General features: G+C 35.2%; 1 protein-coding gene across 50 annotated transcripts in view; it reads left to right on the forward strand.

Moving 5' to 3' along the window:
- The window catches only part of CLASP2 (cytoplasmic linker associated protein 2), a 114,667-nt gene that overhangs the window by 68,097 nt on the left and 29,090 nt on the right, over positions 1-17,480 (forward strand). For 16 of the 50 annotated variants that reach the window (XM_085540418.1, XM_085540425.1, XM_085540420.1 and 13 more), the window contains 6 exons: positions 704-759; positions 1,059-1,229; positions 4,051-4,074; positions 8,530-8,631; positions 13,747-13,917; positions 14,860-14,967. In XM_085540418.1, the coding sequence (XP_085396544.1) occupies positions 704-759; positions 1,059-1,229; positions 4,051-4,074; positions 8,530-8,631; positions 13,747-13,917; positions 14,860-14,967 (632 nt within the window). Of the gene's footprint in view, positions 1-703; positions 760-1,058; positions 1,230-4,050; positions 4,075-6,723; positions 6,742-8,529; positions 8,632-8,767; positions 8,795-11,732; positions 11,760-13,746; positions 13,918-14,859; positions 14,968-17,480 lie in introns of all 50 variants that reach the window. The other 34 variants (XM_085540421.1, XM_085540423.1, XM_085540430.1 and 31 more) reach the window with 6 other exon arrangements.

Below are 17,480 nucleotides of genomic sequence, written 5' to 3' on the forward strand. Positions count from 1 at the left end.
GCACCCAGGACTTGCAACAGAATGCTTCCAAAAAGCCAGGTATTAGTATTAGGAAATCACTGTGTATTGCTGTTGATAGTTAGCTGCAGATACATAATTCTCTGTGAGAAGTTACCTAATAAATAAGACGTCTGCATTATCCTTGAGCACCTGGTACAAGTAGCTCAGGTAAATACACAGTATTATAAATCTTCTCTCAGCCTTGCCTTTTTTGTATTGAAAATAGAAAGGCTTCTCTTCTTTCATCCATTTTTCCTTGTTATTGCAGACACCACTTAATTTGTTATATACCAGTCATTTTTGTTTAGCTCCCACTCTTTTTACATGACAGCTGATTTTGAAGATAAGCTCTGTGGTTAAACAAAACATTGCAGTGTCAGCCGTAGATGTTTCTGTGACCTGAACTTTCTATCATCAAAGGAGAAATGCTCTGTGATGAAGATGCAATTTCATAAAATATAAAAGATGCTTTAATAGAAATGATTGTGCTTTGATTGTGTTTTCAGTCTATAATAAATAGTTTTCTCCAAAAATATACAGGGAAAGTAAAAGGGGAGAGAAAAGAAAAAGGGCTTTTTGTTTTTTCTTTTTACCTTTTGCTCTCTCATTTCATTGTGAATTAACTGCCTTTTGGATCTGATACATGGGATGTTTTATTTATAAAAGCCCTTACTTAATGGCTTTATTGGATTTTGTCTTTCAGTCGTCCTCTATCTTCTAAATGGTCTGCAGCCAGCCCAGCCACCTTTGCAAGCAGAGGTAAGCTAATGCAATCTTGTACACAGTGTTCAGACTTTAAAATTCTTTTAATTAAAAAATTTAAATAGAACTTAAAATCTTATTTTGTTAAGCATTTACCCTGTTTCAGAATTGAATGATGTTATGTCTCTGCAAGCTGCACCTACTGCTATGTTTTCCTCATACTTAGCTCGGCTTTTACATATTTTTAGTTGGGACATACGTACTTTTTGCAGATTTGCTGCAGCAGTAGAAAACATTAACCTTGCAAATATAATTCATTCTATTAATTGCTAACAATTATTTGTTGTTGTTAATAGTTTCGGGCAGCAGCAAGAGTGTTCCAAGCCCAGGAACTCTGCAAAGGTCTCGCAGTGACATTGATGTTAATGCTGCTGCAGGGGCAAAGGCCCGCCATGCTTCTGGACAGACAGCTGGAGCTGGGCGCTTGTCAGCAGCTGGTCTGCCTCCAGGATCTTATGCTTCACTAGGTGAGGGAAACATCTTTATTATATTGGGAAATTATTTCTGAGGCTTTTCTTCAAGGAGTTACAGGAAGACAAGTCTAGTCTACGTTTGAAAAACTGACATTGTCTTTTTTTGCTGGAATGTTGTAAAAGAGCAGATTTTCTGACGTAAGTTGCCAGCTTTGCTAGATGTTTTGTTTTTCTTGTACTAGAAGAATATTTATGTAAAGAATATATTCATACTATGCTATTTAGATGTCTTAATCTGGTATTACATTGTGTATTGGAAGGGATGATACCTTCACTTAACAGCAGATGGTGATTGTGGTTTTTTTGCATCCAAAAGTAAAATGGAAATCAGTACCAGAACTCTTGATCTCCCTTTTTTTTCCCTCAACTCTTCAGCGCTGTTGTAAATTAATCAGTTAATGAGACATCCTTGTATTAAGTAGTGGCTTACTCATATAACACAAGGTGTTGTACGAATGTGAACAGTAGATTTCAGAGAGAGCTTCCAAAGTCCTTTCATAAGACTCTGTGAAAGTATTTTTTTCACCTGAGTGATAATGTTCTTTGTCAGGATGATTGTTGTTAGACATAGAATGGTCTGCAAATTACAGGTTTGCAGAAAAACTGATAGTGATGGTTGGTAGAACTTCCAAGTTTAAATTTAACCATCACATGAGGAGAATAAAGGAATACTTGGCATGTTTTCTCTTTAGGCTACTCTTAAAGTAGGGGTGTGAGATTCAGTGTTCAGTGCTAGTTTTTTCTTTTCAACTTGTGTTCCTGCTAGGCCACCAAGAAAGCAAGTTCTAGTAGTGATACTGCCAGTCATGGCCACAAGAGAGGCAGAGAAATTACATTAAAACAAACAAACAAACAACAAAACAGTACTTTTTATTTAGCCATTCAAGCTTTTCTTTTAAAAAAAAATGAAAACCTTTCCCTTTTCAGTTTGTGTTGTGTTGTGGGAGGTGTTAAGATACGTATAAGCTATGTTATCCGAGGTTTTGATTGTGTTTTTAGTTAGGTTAAAATAGTTATTATTAAATCAGTTCCTTCTTTTGTCATCAGTGCCTACTTGAAGTGATTTTGAACCACCATTGAGTGTGGATCTAGCATGTTTGCAATGCTGCTGAAAAAGAATGCTACTTGGAGCAGGATTTTAGCATAGGAGTGTGGGCTCCCTCTACTGCCCACACGGGGGATCGAGGAAGCTGTTGGGTTTAGATTGAGGGGTTAGGCTGCTCAGTTTGCTTGCTGGAGCAGATAGGCCGGTAACTTTGAGTTGAAGAATTGATACTCCCTGCGTAATGTCTGAAAGCCTGAAGTAGGTGGGATTAATATTCTTCAAGATCAAAGTATTTTTTAGTCTGTTTTGGTGGGCAGGAGAGCATACTCTGGTTCTTACATGAAGCTGGAGATGACTCATAGGAAAAAAAAAGTGATAAGAAACATAGCAGTAGGAGGAGGAGAAAAATTTAAAGTGAACTGCAAAGAGATAAATCTGTTAGTGTTTATCCATTGTGAAACATAGGGTTTACTTCATCATTACAAATTTCACAGAAATTTAGCTCTTGGAGTACTGGTTTGCTTTCAGAACATCTTAAACAGTGTGTGTGATTCATGCTCAGAATTTTGGAAGCAGGAGTTAAGAAGGGCACAGAGGTTTTCAGGAAGGCGAAGAGTGGTTTTATGCAGGGAGATAACACAGATAAAGAAATAGCATGTTCTCATTGGAGTTTGTAGATAGGGAGTGGTGAATATGCGGTCTGTAAATCCATGTCAAATTCTTAAAAGGGATTTGGGTAGATGGAAAGTTTTGCCTTGCTAGAGGTGACTTATGGAAGAGGGTACAATGCTGAATTGAATTGGCAAGATAATGTGATTATAGTGATAGACAGAACTCAGTGTTATAGATGGATTGTATAAAGGTAGCTATGATGAACGAGGCCAAGGATTGTTTATAGTTACACAAAAGGAGTATTTCTCAGTTAGATCCTGATTCATTCTCACCCTTATTTAAAGAGTAACATCTACCTTTTGGAAAAACAGCTGCAAAATGTAGAGCCTAAGAGAACAAGTTCATAAGCATAGTAATTAGTATTTGTCTTTGTCTCTTAGCTTATTGTTATAAGAATTCTTACTTGTATCTATATGTGTTTTTCTTGGTTTAAATTATTTTTATTTGGTAGTTTATTTTGAGAGTCTTCTAGATACAGGAGTACATTTTTTAGTCATTCTGAATGTTGACTAGTCTTGGCATCCTTAGTAGGTAATTGCCTGTTGAGGAGACTTGAGATGTAATTATATCTGTCTCACAGTAAATGTTTTAACTTAGATTGTTACTGTCAGAATAAGCACTTCGAGCTGAACTTGTGAATCTTTAATGTTTTTAAACCTGAGTGGAACTTTGTCTCATTTTGCCTCTGTTTTTATTGTGATGTCTCTTCCCCTCCTGTCCCTTAGCCCATCTTGAGTAGCAGATTTCATAAGACACTGTAGTTCAGTAATGATACAAGTGTGTATTGATGCTGAAAGCCTAGCATGAAACATTAGATAAATATTTTACTACAAAGGCTTGATCAAATCTGGTTAATATAGGGATTTAGCATCCCCATACAGGGTACTTACTTGTACCTTGTTTTGTAATATTGTACCTTGTGCCGACAGAAACCAATTTTACTTAAGTTAGCTTATACATGCACAGGTTAGATAGATGTGTCTACAGTATTTAATATTAATGTATTTTCCTTAATTAATGTTTTATGACTGTGCTGTGAACACCTTTATTCTAACACACTAAGTTTTCCATGTTTCTTTGCCTGCTTTTTCAACAAAGAGGATACTTCTGACAAGATGGATGGTAAGAAATTGTTTAGTCTGTCCTCTAATTCTATTAATTATGTTAAAGTGTCTAATGTAAAATATTTAATGTTTACTATGTTTGTCTATTGATTAACATGTACTATGCTATTTTCATTAACTCCTACGTAGTCTTAAGGTCTTTATATATATATGTCATGTATATGTATTTGTCAACGTTTTGAATGTATCAACAACAGTAACTTTTATCAGAATTTTGTTACTACTCCAAATGAGAAAAAAAGCAGAGCAATTCTGTAGTTAAATTTCTTTTTGTAACAAGCTCTAGTTTCGTTGTATTCCATAGTTCTGTCTTTGAAGTCAGCTTTGTTTGTTTGTTTTATTTTGCTTTGTCTTGGGGTTTTTGGCAAAATAACCATTGGAAAACAGAATAAGCAGATAATTAAGAATTTCTAAGAAGAAATTACAGTTTTTTCTTTAGAAATCACTCTCATCAGAATCTGGTCTAGCTACTTAATTTTACATTCATGTAAGTCGCATAATCCTATGCAATTGTATAAAGGAGTAGTTTGTTGAGAAGACCTACCTGTTTAAATAGCTTACCGAGTGGTCCAGCTATGCTTTAGCACTAACTTTTTCTTAGATCTCTATACATGGAGGGGGTTGCCTGTGTTTTTGTCATAATTGCAGATCAATTGAGAATCGGGTTTCTTGTAAGACTTTTTCAGGTAACACTTCCCATGTTGATGCCTGGTAATGGGAATTTCTTGTTGGGAAACACATTACAAGTCAATGTCATTTGCTTCTTAATTCGTATCTCTAGTCATGTGCATTCATGTTTAGAAGAATGAGTAGTTCACTGAAAGCAGAGCAGGTGATGTTTTTCCTTTCTTAGACAGTACACTGCATCTCCTGAGGGAAATAAATACACAAAATATGCACAGAAATGGAAATAGTAGGAAGATAGGTCTATACAGTGCTGAGTATCGAGCACATTTAGCTCCAAGAGAGATTCTCTGAGAAGATTTTTAGCTATTTTGGGGTGTTGTAGGTAGCAAGTCTACTTCAATAAGATATGTTTTTTTGGTTCAGTATTTTAGTATCTTTCTCAGTTATCTGCATATCAGATTTCCTTGTATTGCATTTAGACTGTGCTGAGCAATTGCTGTGTGCATTTTGCCACCAAGAATAAGCTTTCTTAAGGAGTTGTGTCATATCTTGTGGAGGTATCCCATGCATCTGTTTAAAAGGGGAAGTGCTCCACAACTGATGAGAGCAATGATGTTTTTTTGTGGGGGATAATCTGTAGAGATGATGTGAGACAGAATGAACACATCTTAACTCTCAAGCTGAGTTTATCATACAACTGCTTCTTGCAAGAAGTTATTTTTTCCTTCTGCTGCTGATCATGGCCTAACTTGAAGCCTCTGACTTCTTTCACCAGTGCTTCGTCGTGCTCCATTATGAACTACGGTAGATGAAGAAATTCTAGAAAGCTAGTTATGTAGAACAGAGATTAATAGTATTTTCTCTCATTTTTCTTTTTTTTTTTTTAATCTCTTGGAACTGACAGTGAACCTTTAGCTGTCCAGACAGGTTGGTTGGTGTTACAAAGATGGAGAAAAGAGAAGCAGCACCATTCCTCCTAGGATGAGCTTAGCTGGTAGCCTGGCTTAGATGTTCCAAGTTGGAGCTCTGAAAGAATGTTGGGTTTTATGTTTTTTTGTTTTGGTTTGGTTTTTTGTATGTTTTTTCTTAACACAGGCTAGCAGATTGGATTTGGGAAAACTGAGGCACTCCTACATGTGTATTTCTGTAACTGATTTTTGTGAAGAAATTTACACTGAATTAATGTTTAGATGAAGTCTTTAACAGTAGTGACTTAAGGATATTACAGTATGAAGAAGTCACAGTCAGAAATGATGGAACGGTATAGAATGAAAAGAAGAATGGAACTACCCTTTGATTATTTATTTTTTTAGGCCATTTAACATTTTATCAGTGTTAATCTGTGTATATTTTTCTATCATCATCAGATCTGTTTCAGAGAAGCTTGGAGAAATGGAGTACTGTATAGATAGCTTCTCATTGATTCATATGCATGGATGTCACATTTGTCCCACTCCTTTTGTCATAGTCTAGCCTTGATAAAGTTGACGTAGTTTTTCAAGTGTAATCTTGTTTCAGCAAGCTCCTGTTATATCTGAACAAAACTTAATCTCACATAGGTTTTAAAAGCAATTGTGGACTTAATTCACAGAAATTCTCCTGTACGGAGTTTCTAATGAGTTGTAACTGTCCAGTGAACGAAACACCGTTCTTGTGATGTGTTTTTGTCTGAGATAGTTTATAATAGCATCTCTGATATCAGAAGAGCTTGCACTAGAGTATTTACAAAGTCTGTTTTGGTCAGGATCCCATTTAGTTGTCTTATGTATTTGTCTTTTGTGACAAGTTTGGAAGGCAGTGCTGTATGTTGCATTCCTGTAAATCACTGGAAGTACAGTGTGGGTGTTGTTTTGTTTTTTATAATTGTGCTTCAGTTCAATAATGGAGTTGCAGTACAGGTTTTAGACCTCTTCCTGGTTTGGTAAAATTTGTCAACATTCCTAAGATTATCTCAAAAAAGGAAATGAAGACGCACACTGTTGTTTGGAATATCATGTATTTTGTTATTTTTTCTGTTTAGGAACAGCTTCTGAAGATGGTAAGAAAATATTTTGTTAGAATAGCTGATATGTTCAGCTTTATGTTTTCACTGATACAAATTAAGCTTTGAAGGTAGAATGTGGTCTTTTGGGGGTGTTGTGGAGAGACATAACTCCAGACAGCTTATGCATCTAATACTTGGTTGTCATGTGGTGTATTTAAAATAATTCTCAAATACTCATCTGCAGTAGCAGTATCATTGCTTAACATTTTCAGTGAGAAAGTATAATAGCTTTATAGTTTTGTGTTCATTTTATTTTTAAAGCAAGTCACAGATACTCTCATCAGATATGCTCATGCTCTGGGAAACAGGTGCTGCTATTATTATTCATCCTTTTGAGAGTTGTGAATCAATTTCCAATATGCTGTTTGTTTAAACACGTCATTAATGCAAATACAAACTGTTTGTTGTTGTTCTGTTTTTATTTTTTACTTTGATGAAATTGAACCAGGTTCCAATTCATAATTTAACACAGCAGTGAAATAGTGGCACTCTGTATTCCTATGTTTTGAGGCCAAATTCTGAACATGGTCTACATACCATGCAGTCTCACAGCACTCATTGGGAAGACACTGCCATTGCATGGGGATAACTAGTAGAGTTTGGAGCAGTAAATCTAACCAATCTTGTTAACATATTTTTTCTCGTAGTTTAGTGAATAACCTCCTTTATTCTGGTTCTCTTCTTATAGACTCTCATCTATAGGTATTCCCTCTACTTGGATGAATAATATTAAATTGGTTTGTCTCCAAATTCTGGTGTGGAAAGCTTAAAGAGACTAAATAATAGTGTGTGTACCTAGTTGTTCTGGGTCTAATATTGATTCTACATGTCTAGAAAGCATTTAAATTATTCTGTTTTTAGAAATGAATTACTTGTTGAGCTAGATCCACAGCGCCCACAGGCTTTGTTTGTAAAACTTCTGAGAAGCATCATTAGCACAGTTTTGAGGGAGGGTTTTTGGTGTATTTTTTTTCCCCTTTGTTTACCTTTCCTTGGTAATTTCGTTGTTCTTTGAACATTTATGAGGGATATGGCTAGTAGTGCAAAAAACTTCAGCCTCTTTGGTGTAATAGAGAGAAGCAATTTCTGTTGTTTCAGACTTGTCAGTTCTTCTGTCTGCTGGGAGAAATAGTATTTTTTGATATCATGCAGACACTGAGGCTTAAATTTACTTAATATTTCCAAATTGCTGTAAATCATATAGAAGTCTATGTTATCATAGTCAGGAAAACAGTACAGTCTCCAGTAATAGTATTCAGGTTTCTAAAAAGTGCACAGAATACAGGAAGCAGTCTCAGAACCGAATTCAGAAGTTAAACAAGGATACTTTTGTAGTTTTGTGACAGTGAAAGTAGAATTATAACTATATCATATTATATGATATATATATTATAACTATATCATGATATAGATCATGAAAAGACTGAATCTGCAATATTAGTAGCTACATTGCCTGTTACATATTTAATAAATTTCCCTTTTTGTAATGTAATCAACATATTCATGTAGGAAGCAAGAACTAACTAGTTCAGGGTGTTTAAAAGGTAATATGCAAATAATTTACTGAAGCATGTAGCATCAAAGAAGTATTTTGAACCCTCAAATATTAAGTCCTTTCAATATGTTCAAATTTCTACTAATTATCCCAAGTGAATTTTCACCTTTTACATCGTGCTTTGTTTTTATGTTCAGAAATTTAAGAACATATTAGTAAATGCTACTAATGCTTTACTTTCTGTATTGCCGCGAAAAACTAACTTAATTCCTTTTTTTATGTTATAGGTCGTATACGAACAAAGCTTTCAACACCTTCTGTTGGTATTGGAAATTCTAAAACAGATTCCAGAGGACGAAGTAGAACCAAAGTGGTCTCTCAGTCTCAGCGTATGTATTTGCTGTTTCTCAGATATACCTGATAAGAGGCCAAATGCCTTAGTATACATTCGTTGACAAATGGCTACAATCAAAGTTAATATGAAAAAAAATAAGCTACATACTGAGTTGTTGTTCTGTGCCTTAGGTTCATCATCGCCAGAGAAAAATGAAGGTATTTTTTCAGTGTTTTGGGTCAGTGGTATTTGCATGCTTTTCTAATTCATGTTGTTTTTCTCTGAGCAAAATAGTAGGCTAGGTCTTAGTTTGCCAATTAAATTAGGTCATGTAAAAAGAAGTGATATCTACCCTTAAATTCTTCCTTTAATTATAACCTCTCAACATTCTTCTCCCCCCTCCTCCCCAAATCCTAAACACACAACACCAGTAAAATATCTGTGTCAATTATATGTATTACATGCACAGATAACTCAGAAAAACATGTAGGCTGGGTGGTGTCTTCAGTGTTAATTAAAAATTAATCTTTCAGTTTTCAATAAGTCGTATTTCTTCAGCCAGAAATAGCAGATTTCATTTTAAGCTAGGACACTATGCTAGTTTTTGAATTTTTACTCCTTTTTTGTGTTACAGACATCACCTTGCCTTTACTTATCCCCTTGGAATGAAAAACATGAAACCCTAACCAGATAGTCTGTTCTGTAGCTTGCACTGAAACCAGAAGTTGTAAAGAGTAAATTCACTGTATATTAGCCGATCCCCAGTAATTTTCTTGTGTGCTCATAAACAAAAGCAAATGGAGAATTTCTCATCTAGTTGAGCTGCCTGTCATTAATTAGAGACCTGACTCTATCTCACCTTCTTTGACACTGGCAGACCTATGGAGGTTTGTTTATTACCTGATGCCAACAACCGACTTCTTCTGAAAACATACCTACATTGTTTTCAGATATTCAGCCTTGTCTCATCTAGAACAGAAATTAACGATAAAATTAGTGTAAACAAATTAACCAGTGCTACAGTTTGACAGTTCTCCTGCTACAAAGCTAGTAAGTAGCATAGATTTTCAGTTTCCCATTGTAATTATTCTTCTGACTAACTGTATCTACTTCCAGTTAAAACCTCAAATTCTGGGTTTAATTGCAGAAATGTTTATCTTCTTCATAGTAATGACTGCATTTCTCCTAACTAGAATTATAGAGGTTAAAAAGCATGACAAATTTATGTTTATTTTTCTACTAGAGCAGTTCCAGTTCCATTTTTCCCTGTAGATTTCATTTTCCACCAAATGTTGTTGCATCAAATTTGATCCAATGTTTGCAAGATTTGTGAACTAAAATTGTAAAAAAACAAAAACAAACCAACACCCCAAAACTGAGCAAATAAATAAAAAATAATAAAATAAATAAGAGAAGTAGTTTTAAGTAAACTTTTTGTGGATAGTTATCTAATCCCATGATTATTTGTGGTTGAAAGTTAGGCTTAGTTATTGGCTTTGACAAAAGTTATGCAAAACTTGTTTTATGTTTCCAATGCTGACTAAACTCGTATCATAAGCAAAGAATTTTTGGGTTAATGATTGAAGGGCAAAGTAGGGAAGGCAAATAACCTAAAAACTACTTTAGTAAAAGCAGTGAGCAATATCTGTAGCTTTCCACTGATAGTAGGAAAGAGTTGATCCTTCTTTGAAGAAATGCAATAAATCCTTGAAAATAAACTGGAGGGAGGGAAGTTTAAAATTTGAGTAGTGATCTACAACTTCTCTGATGACAAACATCATGTCACACTGATCTGACTGCAAATCCAGGGAAACAAACTGAAGCATGTACAGTTTTTTATACCGTATCAATATCAAAAGAGATGAGCTGAATAGATCTTGAAATAGCTAGGTATGTTTACTTGTCATAATGTGTAAAAATTAAACATAAGAGTGCATCTTCATTGCCTTTTATCACTACATCTGTTCAGAACTGATGCTTGCAGTTAGCTCATTATAACCTGGGGAGAACAAGAATTCTGAGATGTTTTAAAGAAGATAAAGAGGACAGATATAAGGTGAAGGAGAGCTGTCAGCCAGTGTGTACCTGCTGCTTAGGTGATGCTTCTTTACATAAATAGAAATTTTCACAGCATCATGTGGAGCATTCTTGATGTTTCCCTACCTGGGGTTGATTTAGTTTCCTCACTTGTAGCAGGGAAATAATTTCATATTAGATTTAAGCTTAGTATTTCTTAAACAAACAAAGAAACCAAAAATCCAGCACTGTAACACAGATGCTTTTGTGAATTTAGACTTTAAAACTATTCAGTATTTTTGTTCGAAGCTCATTATGTGAAAGACTTGCAAATCTGAATGCTTTTACAAATGATACTTTTTAGGGTTTTAGAAGTGCTCTACTCCTATGCTTACCTGAATTATTAAATTGTTTCCTAAAAAATAAATACATATACAACCTATGTCCCATTACTTTATCCATGGAAAAAATGGTTCTGTTTTTTCCTGTCCCTTTCTATTTGATTGTCAGTTAATTCAGCAATGTATACTAGAATTATATTAGTCTTCATTCAGAGAAAGAATAAAGTGTCTGAATGGAAAGAAATTCTGACTGTTGCACTTCAGATGAATTGAGAAAGAGGAAAACCCTAAATTATATGCAAGTCTTTTCAAATGTGCCATTGTGAAAGTTGTTTGCTTTTTTTTTTTGGTCATCCACCGCACTTGCAGCTCAGTTCCTTTACTGTCTGTCTTGAACAAAAATATGTTTTGGCCTTGTGTGTAATTTTTGTTCAGCTGTTGAAATTCTGAAGTTGTTTTGGCAACCTTGTAGTTTTTTAAAAGTAATTTGAAGGCTACAGTTTCATGTTTAAATGAAATTAATTCTTCAGCATTACCCAGTTGTTGATTAGAAAGCTGAAGAATTGTAATTTGCTTGTGCAGCTTTGCTTCATCTGCTTTGTACATGGCATTTGAACTTAGTTCTTCAGTTGTGGGAGCTACTTAAAAGCACTGCTTTAGCATAACCCCCTTGTGGCTTTTTTTCTTGTGTGAAATGACTAAAGCTTTCTTATTTCCATTTGCCATCCATTTTTAAATCTCCTCTGCTCCCTCCCTCTTCATGGATTATAAACCCCTACCCTAATCCTACCTTGTTCAGGATCACAGTCTGCTAACCCCATTGGTGGTAAGAGTTTACAGAATTTGTGTATACATCATTGTTTGATCACCTGTTTTACATACCTCATTTTAAGGACCCTATTCAGCAGAAATTCTGGCTCACTTTTTTCCATATGCTGCACTTAATTCCTATGATGCAACTTATTTGGAAGGCAGCAGAATTGAGAGGGTTTTGTCAGTTTAGAATGCTGTTTTAATTAATTTTAATTAATCATCTATCTTTCATTGTTTAGATCTTATGCTGATAGTAGTATTAAGAACAGTATGACAGTGCTGTTACTCTTAATGTAATGCTTTCAGGATATTACACTGGTTTATTTAGGCTATAGAGGTATGCTCTGAGGTCAGAATGAAGATATTAAAAATAAGCTAGAATGATGAGAGGTTATATTCAATCTGTATATTTTGAGAAGAATTAAAGTTCTCCAGTTTCTGACATATTGTAGAAGATAAAAGTCTCTGGAACAGTGAAAGGTTTTTCCAGCATTTGGGTTGGAAATACTGGAAAGTGGGAATGCAGAATAGTATCAGGCCTCAGTTGAATTACCCCAACATGAAGAAACTGACAAACCCTTAACTTCTGCAGACCACAGCAGTTTTATCAATTTGCCTATTCTTTTTCTTTCCCTACACTCCCCCCAATTATAGAAGCTATGCTTATTTTTTTCTAGGCTGTTTAAAATTTATTTATCATTTCTGCTGAATAGGTCCGTATTTTGGAGAAGGGCATTTTGCTAAATAACCATTTCAAGTTTGAATTCAAACAATGAATCTGAAGGTATATGCATGGTATATGTATTTGCTTTCTCCCTTCACCTAGCCTATATTTTGTTTTGTTTGGGATTTTGTTTCTTTTCCCATACAGTCAAGCTTTATTAAACTCATTTTCTTTTAAATATACCTCATAAGAAGCATCCCATGGAAGTTAAGATGTTGCATGTTAAGGTCATAGATTTGATAGCACAGGTGAAGTCATATTGTTATGTGATTATTTTTAAAAGGTTAATGGAATATTCTTCTCTGCACATAATTAACCTTTGGTTTAAATTATGTTTTGTCGTGTATTGGTCAGACTTGTTCAATTCTGCAGCTGGAAACATGAATAAGTATTTATCAACTGGTGGTACCAACTTGTAAAAGAAGAGTGGGTTGTTTGTTAGGGCTTAGAACTGACATTTGCTTTAACTGCCATGTCAGAGGATGGATCCACAACAGGGACCATTGACAAGTTGCTTGTGTTGGGTTTGCTGTGCTGAAATGAACAGATACCGTGTACTTCAGAATTATACAGTTTTGATAAACTGTGAACTGTTAGTAAAAGAAAAAGATATAAGGTGCTTAAATAGAATGTCCTGATCAGTTTTTTAACGTTGTTTAAAACTAGTTATGGCTTCTCTTTAAATCTGTGGAGTAATTTCCACAGGAAACAATGTGAATATTTGAATTGTTTTCAGCGGCATTTTATTTAACTCATCTAACTTTGAAGAACTCGTGCTTTAAGAAGCATGTAAGGAGAGTTTATATGTTAGGAGGATGATTTCATTCAATTATAACATTGGTGGCATAGGCAGAGCTGAGTAATGACAAAATCGCTGGCTTATAGTTGCTCACTTTAGCTTTCTAGCTGTTCTTTTAAAAATTATTTTATTAATATTATTACAGAAAACATGATTAGTGACACAGTGAAACTTAAATGAACAGGCCAGTGATTGTGTCAGGGACATCCAAACTGATGAAAATGGGAAGTGCAGTTTGTGGTTTCTTGAGCATACCTAGTGCTCAGTGCCACACCAAGTGCTTCCTTGTATTGATAACTGTATCTGCCTTTTATGTGGTTCCTCAAGAACTTGTATCAGCTTTAAATTTCACATTCTTACCGTGTATGTTTTTCCAGACCATTTCAATCTACCACCGGTTTCCTGCCATCTTTAAGCATATTTTAAAACCATAGTTATTTATGTGCTGTTAATTACATTCCCTCATTTTGCCTTCAGCTGGCAGCAGATCTGGGTCTCCTGGAAGAGTTTTGACAACAACTACGCTTTCTACTATGAACACAGGGGTTCAGAGAGTGTTAGTGAACCCTGCAGCTGCACAAAAACGAAGCAAAATCCCAAGAAGTCAGGGATGCAGTCGAGAAGCCAGTCCTTCTAGACTGTCAGTAGGTAAGAATTGATAAAGAATTCTTGATTTGTTTATAGACATTTTTACGTTATGTGCTGGCTAACTATTCATTGCATTTACATTACAGGTGGATGGTAAAATTAGAATGCATATAGATTAAAATGTACCTGGATGCTGAGACTAGGAATTGATAAACTAGACAGATTTTTTTTAACTTGAAGCAGATAGCTTCCTAGCTCTGAAAATGCAGTAGTTGTTCTTTTCTTCTCCATTTATTCCATTCCTCTTTCACTCTTGTCTTATTCTTACCCTCCAAACTGTCACATCCAGTAAAGGAAAGTGCTACCATTTTAGGAAGATTTTCTGTATTACTTCTGTGTCCTCTGGATATGTGTGTGTGTATATATATATTTCTGTGATACAAAAGTGAATGTCATGCTTCCTATGTCTCACAGTATAAGCAGATTACACTTAATTACCTGTACTGCAACCAAGCAGTGTTTTTCAATAGGTGTAGCTGTGGTTCTTCATCACCTTTACTTTGTATTTTTGATTTGTGCTCTAGCAGTATGATCTTTATATTTTCCTTCTTGAGAAAGCTTAACTTTTCATTTTTGTTACTGTGGAGTAGATTACCTAGAACGTGAGCACAGATTTTGAATGAATGTTTTCTCCATATTTTATTATTGCTTGTTCACTCTCCATATTTTTTGAGAGTTTTTTCAACCATTCTGTGAAGAGTTGGTAAACCAACTTTGTTAGCTGTCCTAAAAGGTAGTTTCATTGAACTGACTACACTTATTGTATTCTAGCACAATCAAGAAAGTGTGTGACATCAGTTAAAATACAACATAATCATCAGTGTATTTTCGTAGAAATACATCTTTGATCTTACTGAAAAACAGAATATCATTAAAACCACAACTTTTCTTATGTCTTCTCCCTTCTGTGCTGCTGTTTGTCTGTACCCTGAATCATACTAGCACGAGGCAGCCGCATTCCTCGGCCTAGTGTGAGTCAGGGGTGCAGTCGGGAGGCCAGCCGGGAAAGTAGCAGGGACACGAGCCCTGTCCGCTCTTTTCCACCCCTTGGTAAGTACTCAGAGCCCCTTGTTGTGCATGGCTGTCTTTGCCCTTCATAATTTGCACCTAACGAATCCATGCCTCCTCCGTGTAGCTTGTAGCAGGCCACCATTATTTTCCCTTCCTTGGCTCGCTCACCATTTACTTGGATGGAAAATTGTCCAACGTGTGAATGGGTTGTACACTTCAAAAATACTTAGCTAGTATTGGCCTTACCTTAAAATCTAGGAGCTTGGAGAGATGTGTGATTCATAGCCACTGGTTGTTTGGTGTTGTTTAAAGGGTGATTATGCTTTTGGAGGCTTTTTTGAAATTACTTGAGCAACTAAAATATAGCTGTCGTTCTTCACCTTTCCCTGCATCAGCTAGAATCTGTTAATACGTGAAATAAAGCAGACTTTGTTCATAGCTATCCTGTCATCAGAGTACTCTGTGCTGTTAGAGGGAGTAATGCAGTGGTACAGATAAGGGACCCCTGTGGAGAGGCTGCCTTCAGTTTGTTACAGATGAACAGGGCTGGTAGTGGGGTCCTTATCCTAGTGCATGAACCACAGCACAGTTCTATAGTTCATTTTTAATCACAGTAGAGAAAGTGATTCTAGAGTAGTAATTGAACTGTATTTTTACGTAGGAAAGAAGTTGAAAACTTTAACGTTCACACATATATCATAACCACTTTCAGTCCTTGTTCCTAGAATTGCTGGAAGTTTTGTTTTCGCAGAGCATTTCAGTTTGTCATCCTAATACTAAGATAATTTTGTATAATTGTCAAGCTGGTTTGTGCTTCTGAAAAGTGAATAAGGCATTGGGGAGTTTGCTTGTAGTTATTTTAACATGCTATGGATTAGGGAACCTTCTTGTATCCTTGTCAAGGTTGCTACAAACTTGGTAGCAGATGTCGATAAAAGTGTCAGCAGTAGGAAGCTCTCTCCATAAGACTGTCTGAACGGTGTAATTTTGTAGTTGTCAGTTCAAGGTGATGTGATTTTAGCCACAAAGCCTGTCCTGAATATAGAAAATCTCTGGTTTCTCTCTCAGATGAAGCACCTGTCTGTACTCCTCATTAGCACTGGAAGTCTGTTACAGTCAGTTAAGTCAGTGTGCTTCCTGTCAGCCGGGATTTTTACTGGGGAAGTATGGATTAATTGAATGAAAGCTGTTTTAGTAACAAATGCTAATCTACCCAGATGCTGTTTAATTGGGAAATTAAATTAAAAGTAGATGTTCTGCAGAATCCCATAATAAACCTGTCTCTTCTACTAAAATACAGCAGGTGGACTGTATTGTAGCATACACACATCTTTTCTTTTAAAAATGAGATTTTTCCAGTTCTTTTTGTGCTGCCTTTGCTGCCCTACACCTTGAATTTAATTGCGTGCATGTAAGATCTGATTTACACTTGATATTTTTAATCAAATGCTGTTAATTTAAAAAAAAACAACAAAAACTGTTAAACTAATACAATGAATAGTGTTATTTAGTGGTTCATTGGGCCAGATGCTACTTAAGATTTTATTTTTATAGATGGAGTTAAATTTTTGCATTAGATTTCAGAACAAATACTGGTTCAAATAGAATAGGTTGAATGACTGACAGCATGGGGAACACAAAGTAGCAAGTATGGGAGTTAGAATTGAAAAACAAACACAAAAAAACCCTCTACATCTGAAATAAACCTGCAGTCCTTATACTAATGAATTTTAAATGTCATTCAGTATTTTCTTAGGCCAACTTTGTCTTATGAGATACTGTTGATTATTATTCAAAATAATAATGTTTTTCAAGGACAGAATTAGAAGACAAATCAGTTAATCTCTGTATCTGTAGCTAGAAATAGTTACATGTGGCATTGGGGAAGGGAGGAAATGTTTGTATTATTGTTTTTTTCAGCAGAGGAAGTTTTGCTTACAAGTTCTGAAACATTCAGGATGTAAACTGACGCAGTTGTTTTATAGTTGCTTCTCTGTGTGAAGTGCTTCTGTATGTGTATCTCAGTGTAAGGCCACAGAGGGAGAGGTAACAACCACTCTTGAGTAGCAAGAGTTTGGTAGCTAGTATGGAAGGGCCAATTTTTCTCTTATATGCAGATGATGTTAAATAGAAAGCTAGTGTGATTTTTATACTGTAGTCAAGAAATACATTGTTATATTGAGTCCTGTTAAAATAGTTTTTATTTTGATTAATCTTATAAATAATTAAAACAAAGAAAGATAAGTAAATACATTACTTCTGATGTTTGAAGGGTACAAAAAATATTCTTGGAAATACTTGTTGAAATGAGATGTATTTGATCCAAAATAGTTGTTCTGAAGAACCAAGTACTCCATAGAGCATTATTAGCTTAATAAAGCTACCTAGCTAAACATTTTCATGCATATTCCATGTGGCATAAAATACTTTGCTGAACCTCTGTAAAAAGCAGAGGAAGGGGGAAAAAAACAGTGTTGTTTCTGGGGTCTTTACAGTGCTCAGGATCGTTTTGGAGTTCACTCAGGTTAAATGATTTGTTCTTTCTCAGATGT

Source organism: Coturnix japonica, chromosome 2 (assembly GCF_054131305.1).
Source record: "Coturnix japonica strain WE chromosome 2, WE-NBRP24, whole genome shotgun sequence".
Lineage (NCBI taxonomy): Eukaryota > Metazoa > Chordata > Aves > Galliformes > Phasianidae > Coturnix > Coturnix japonica.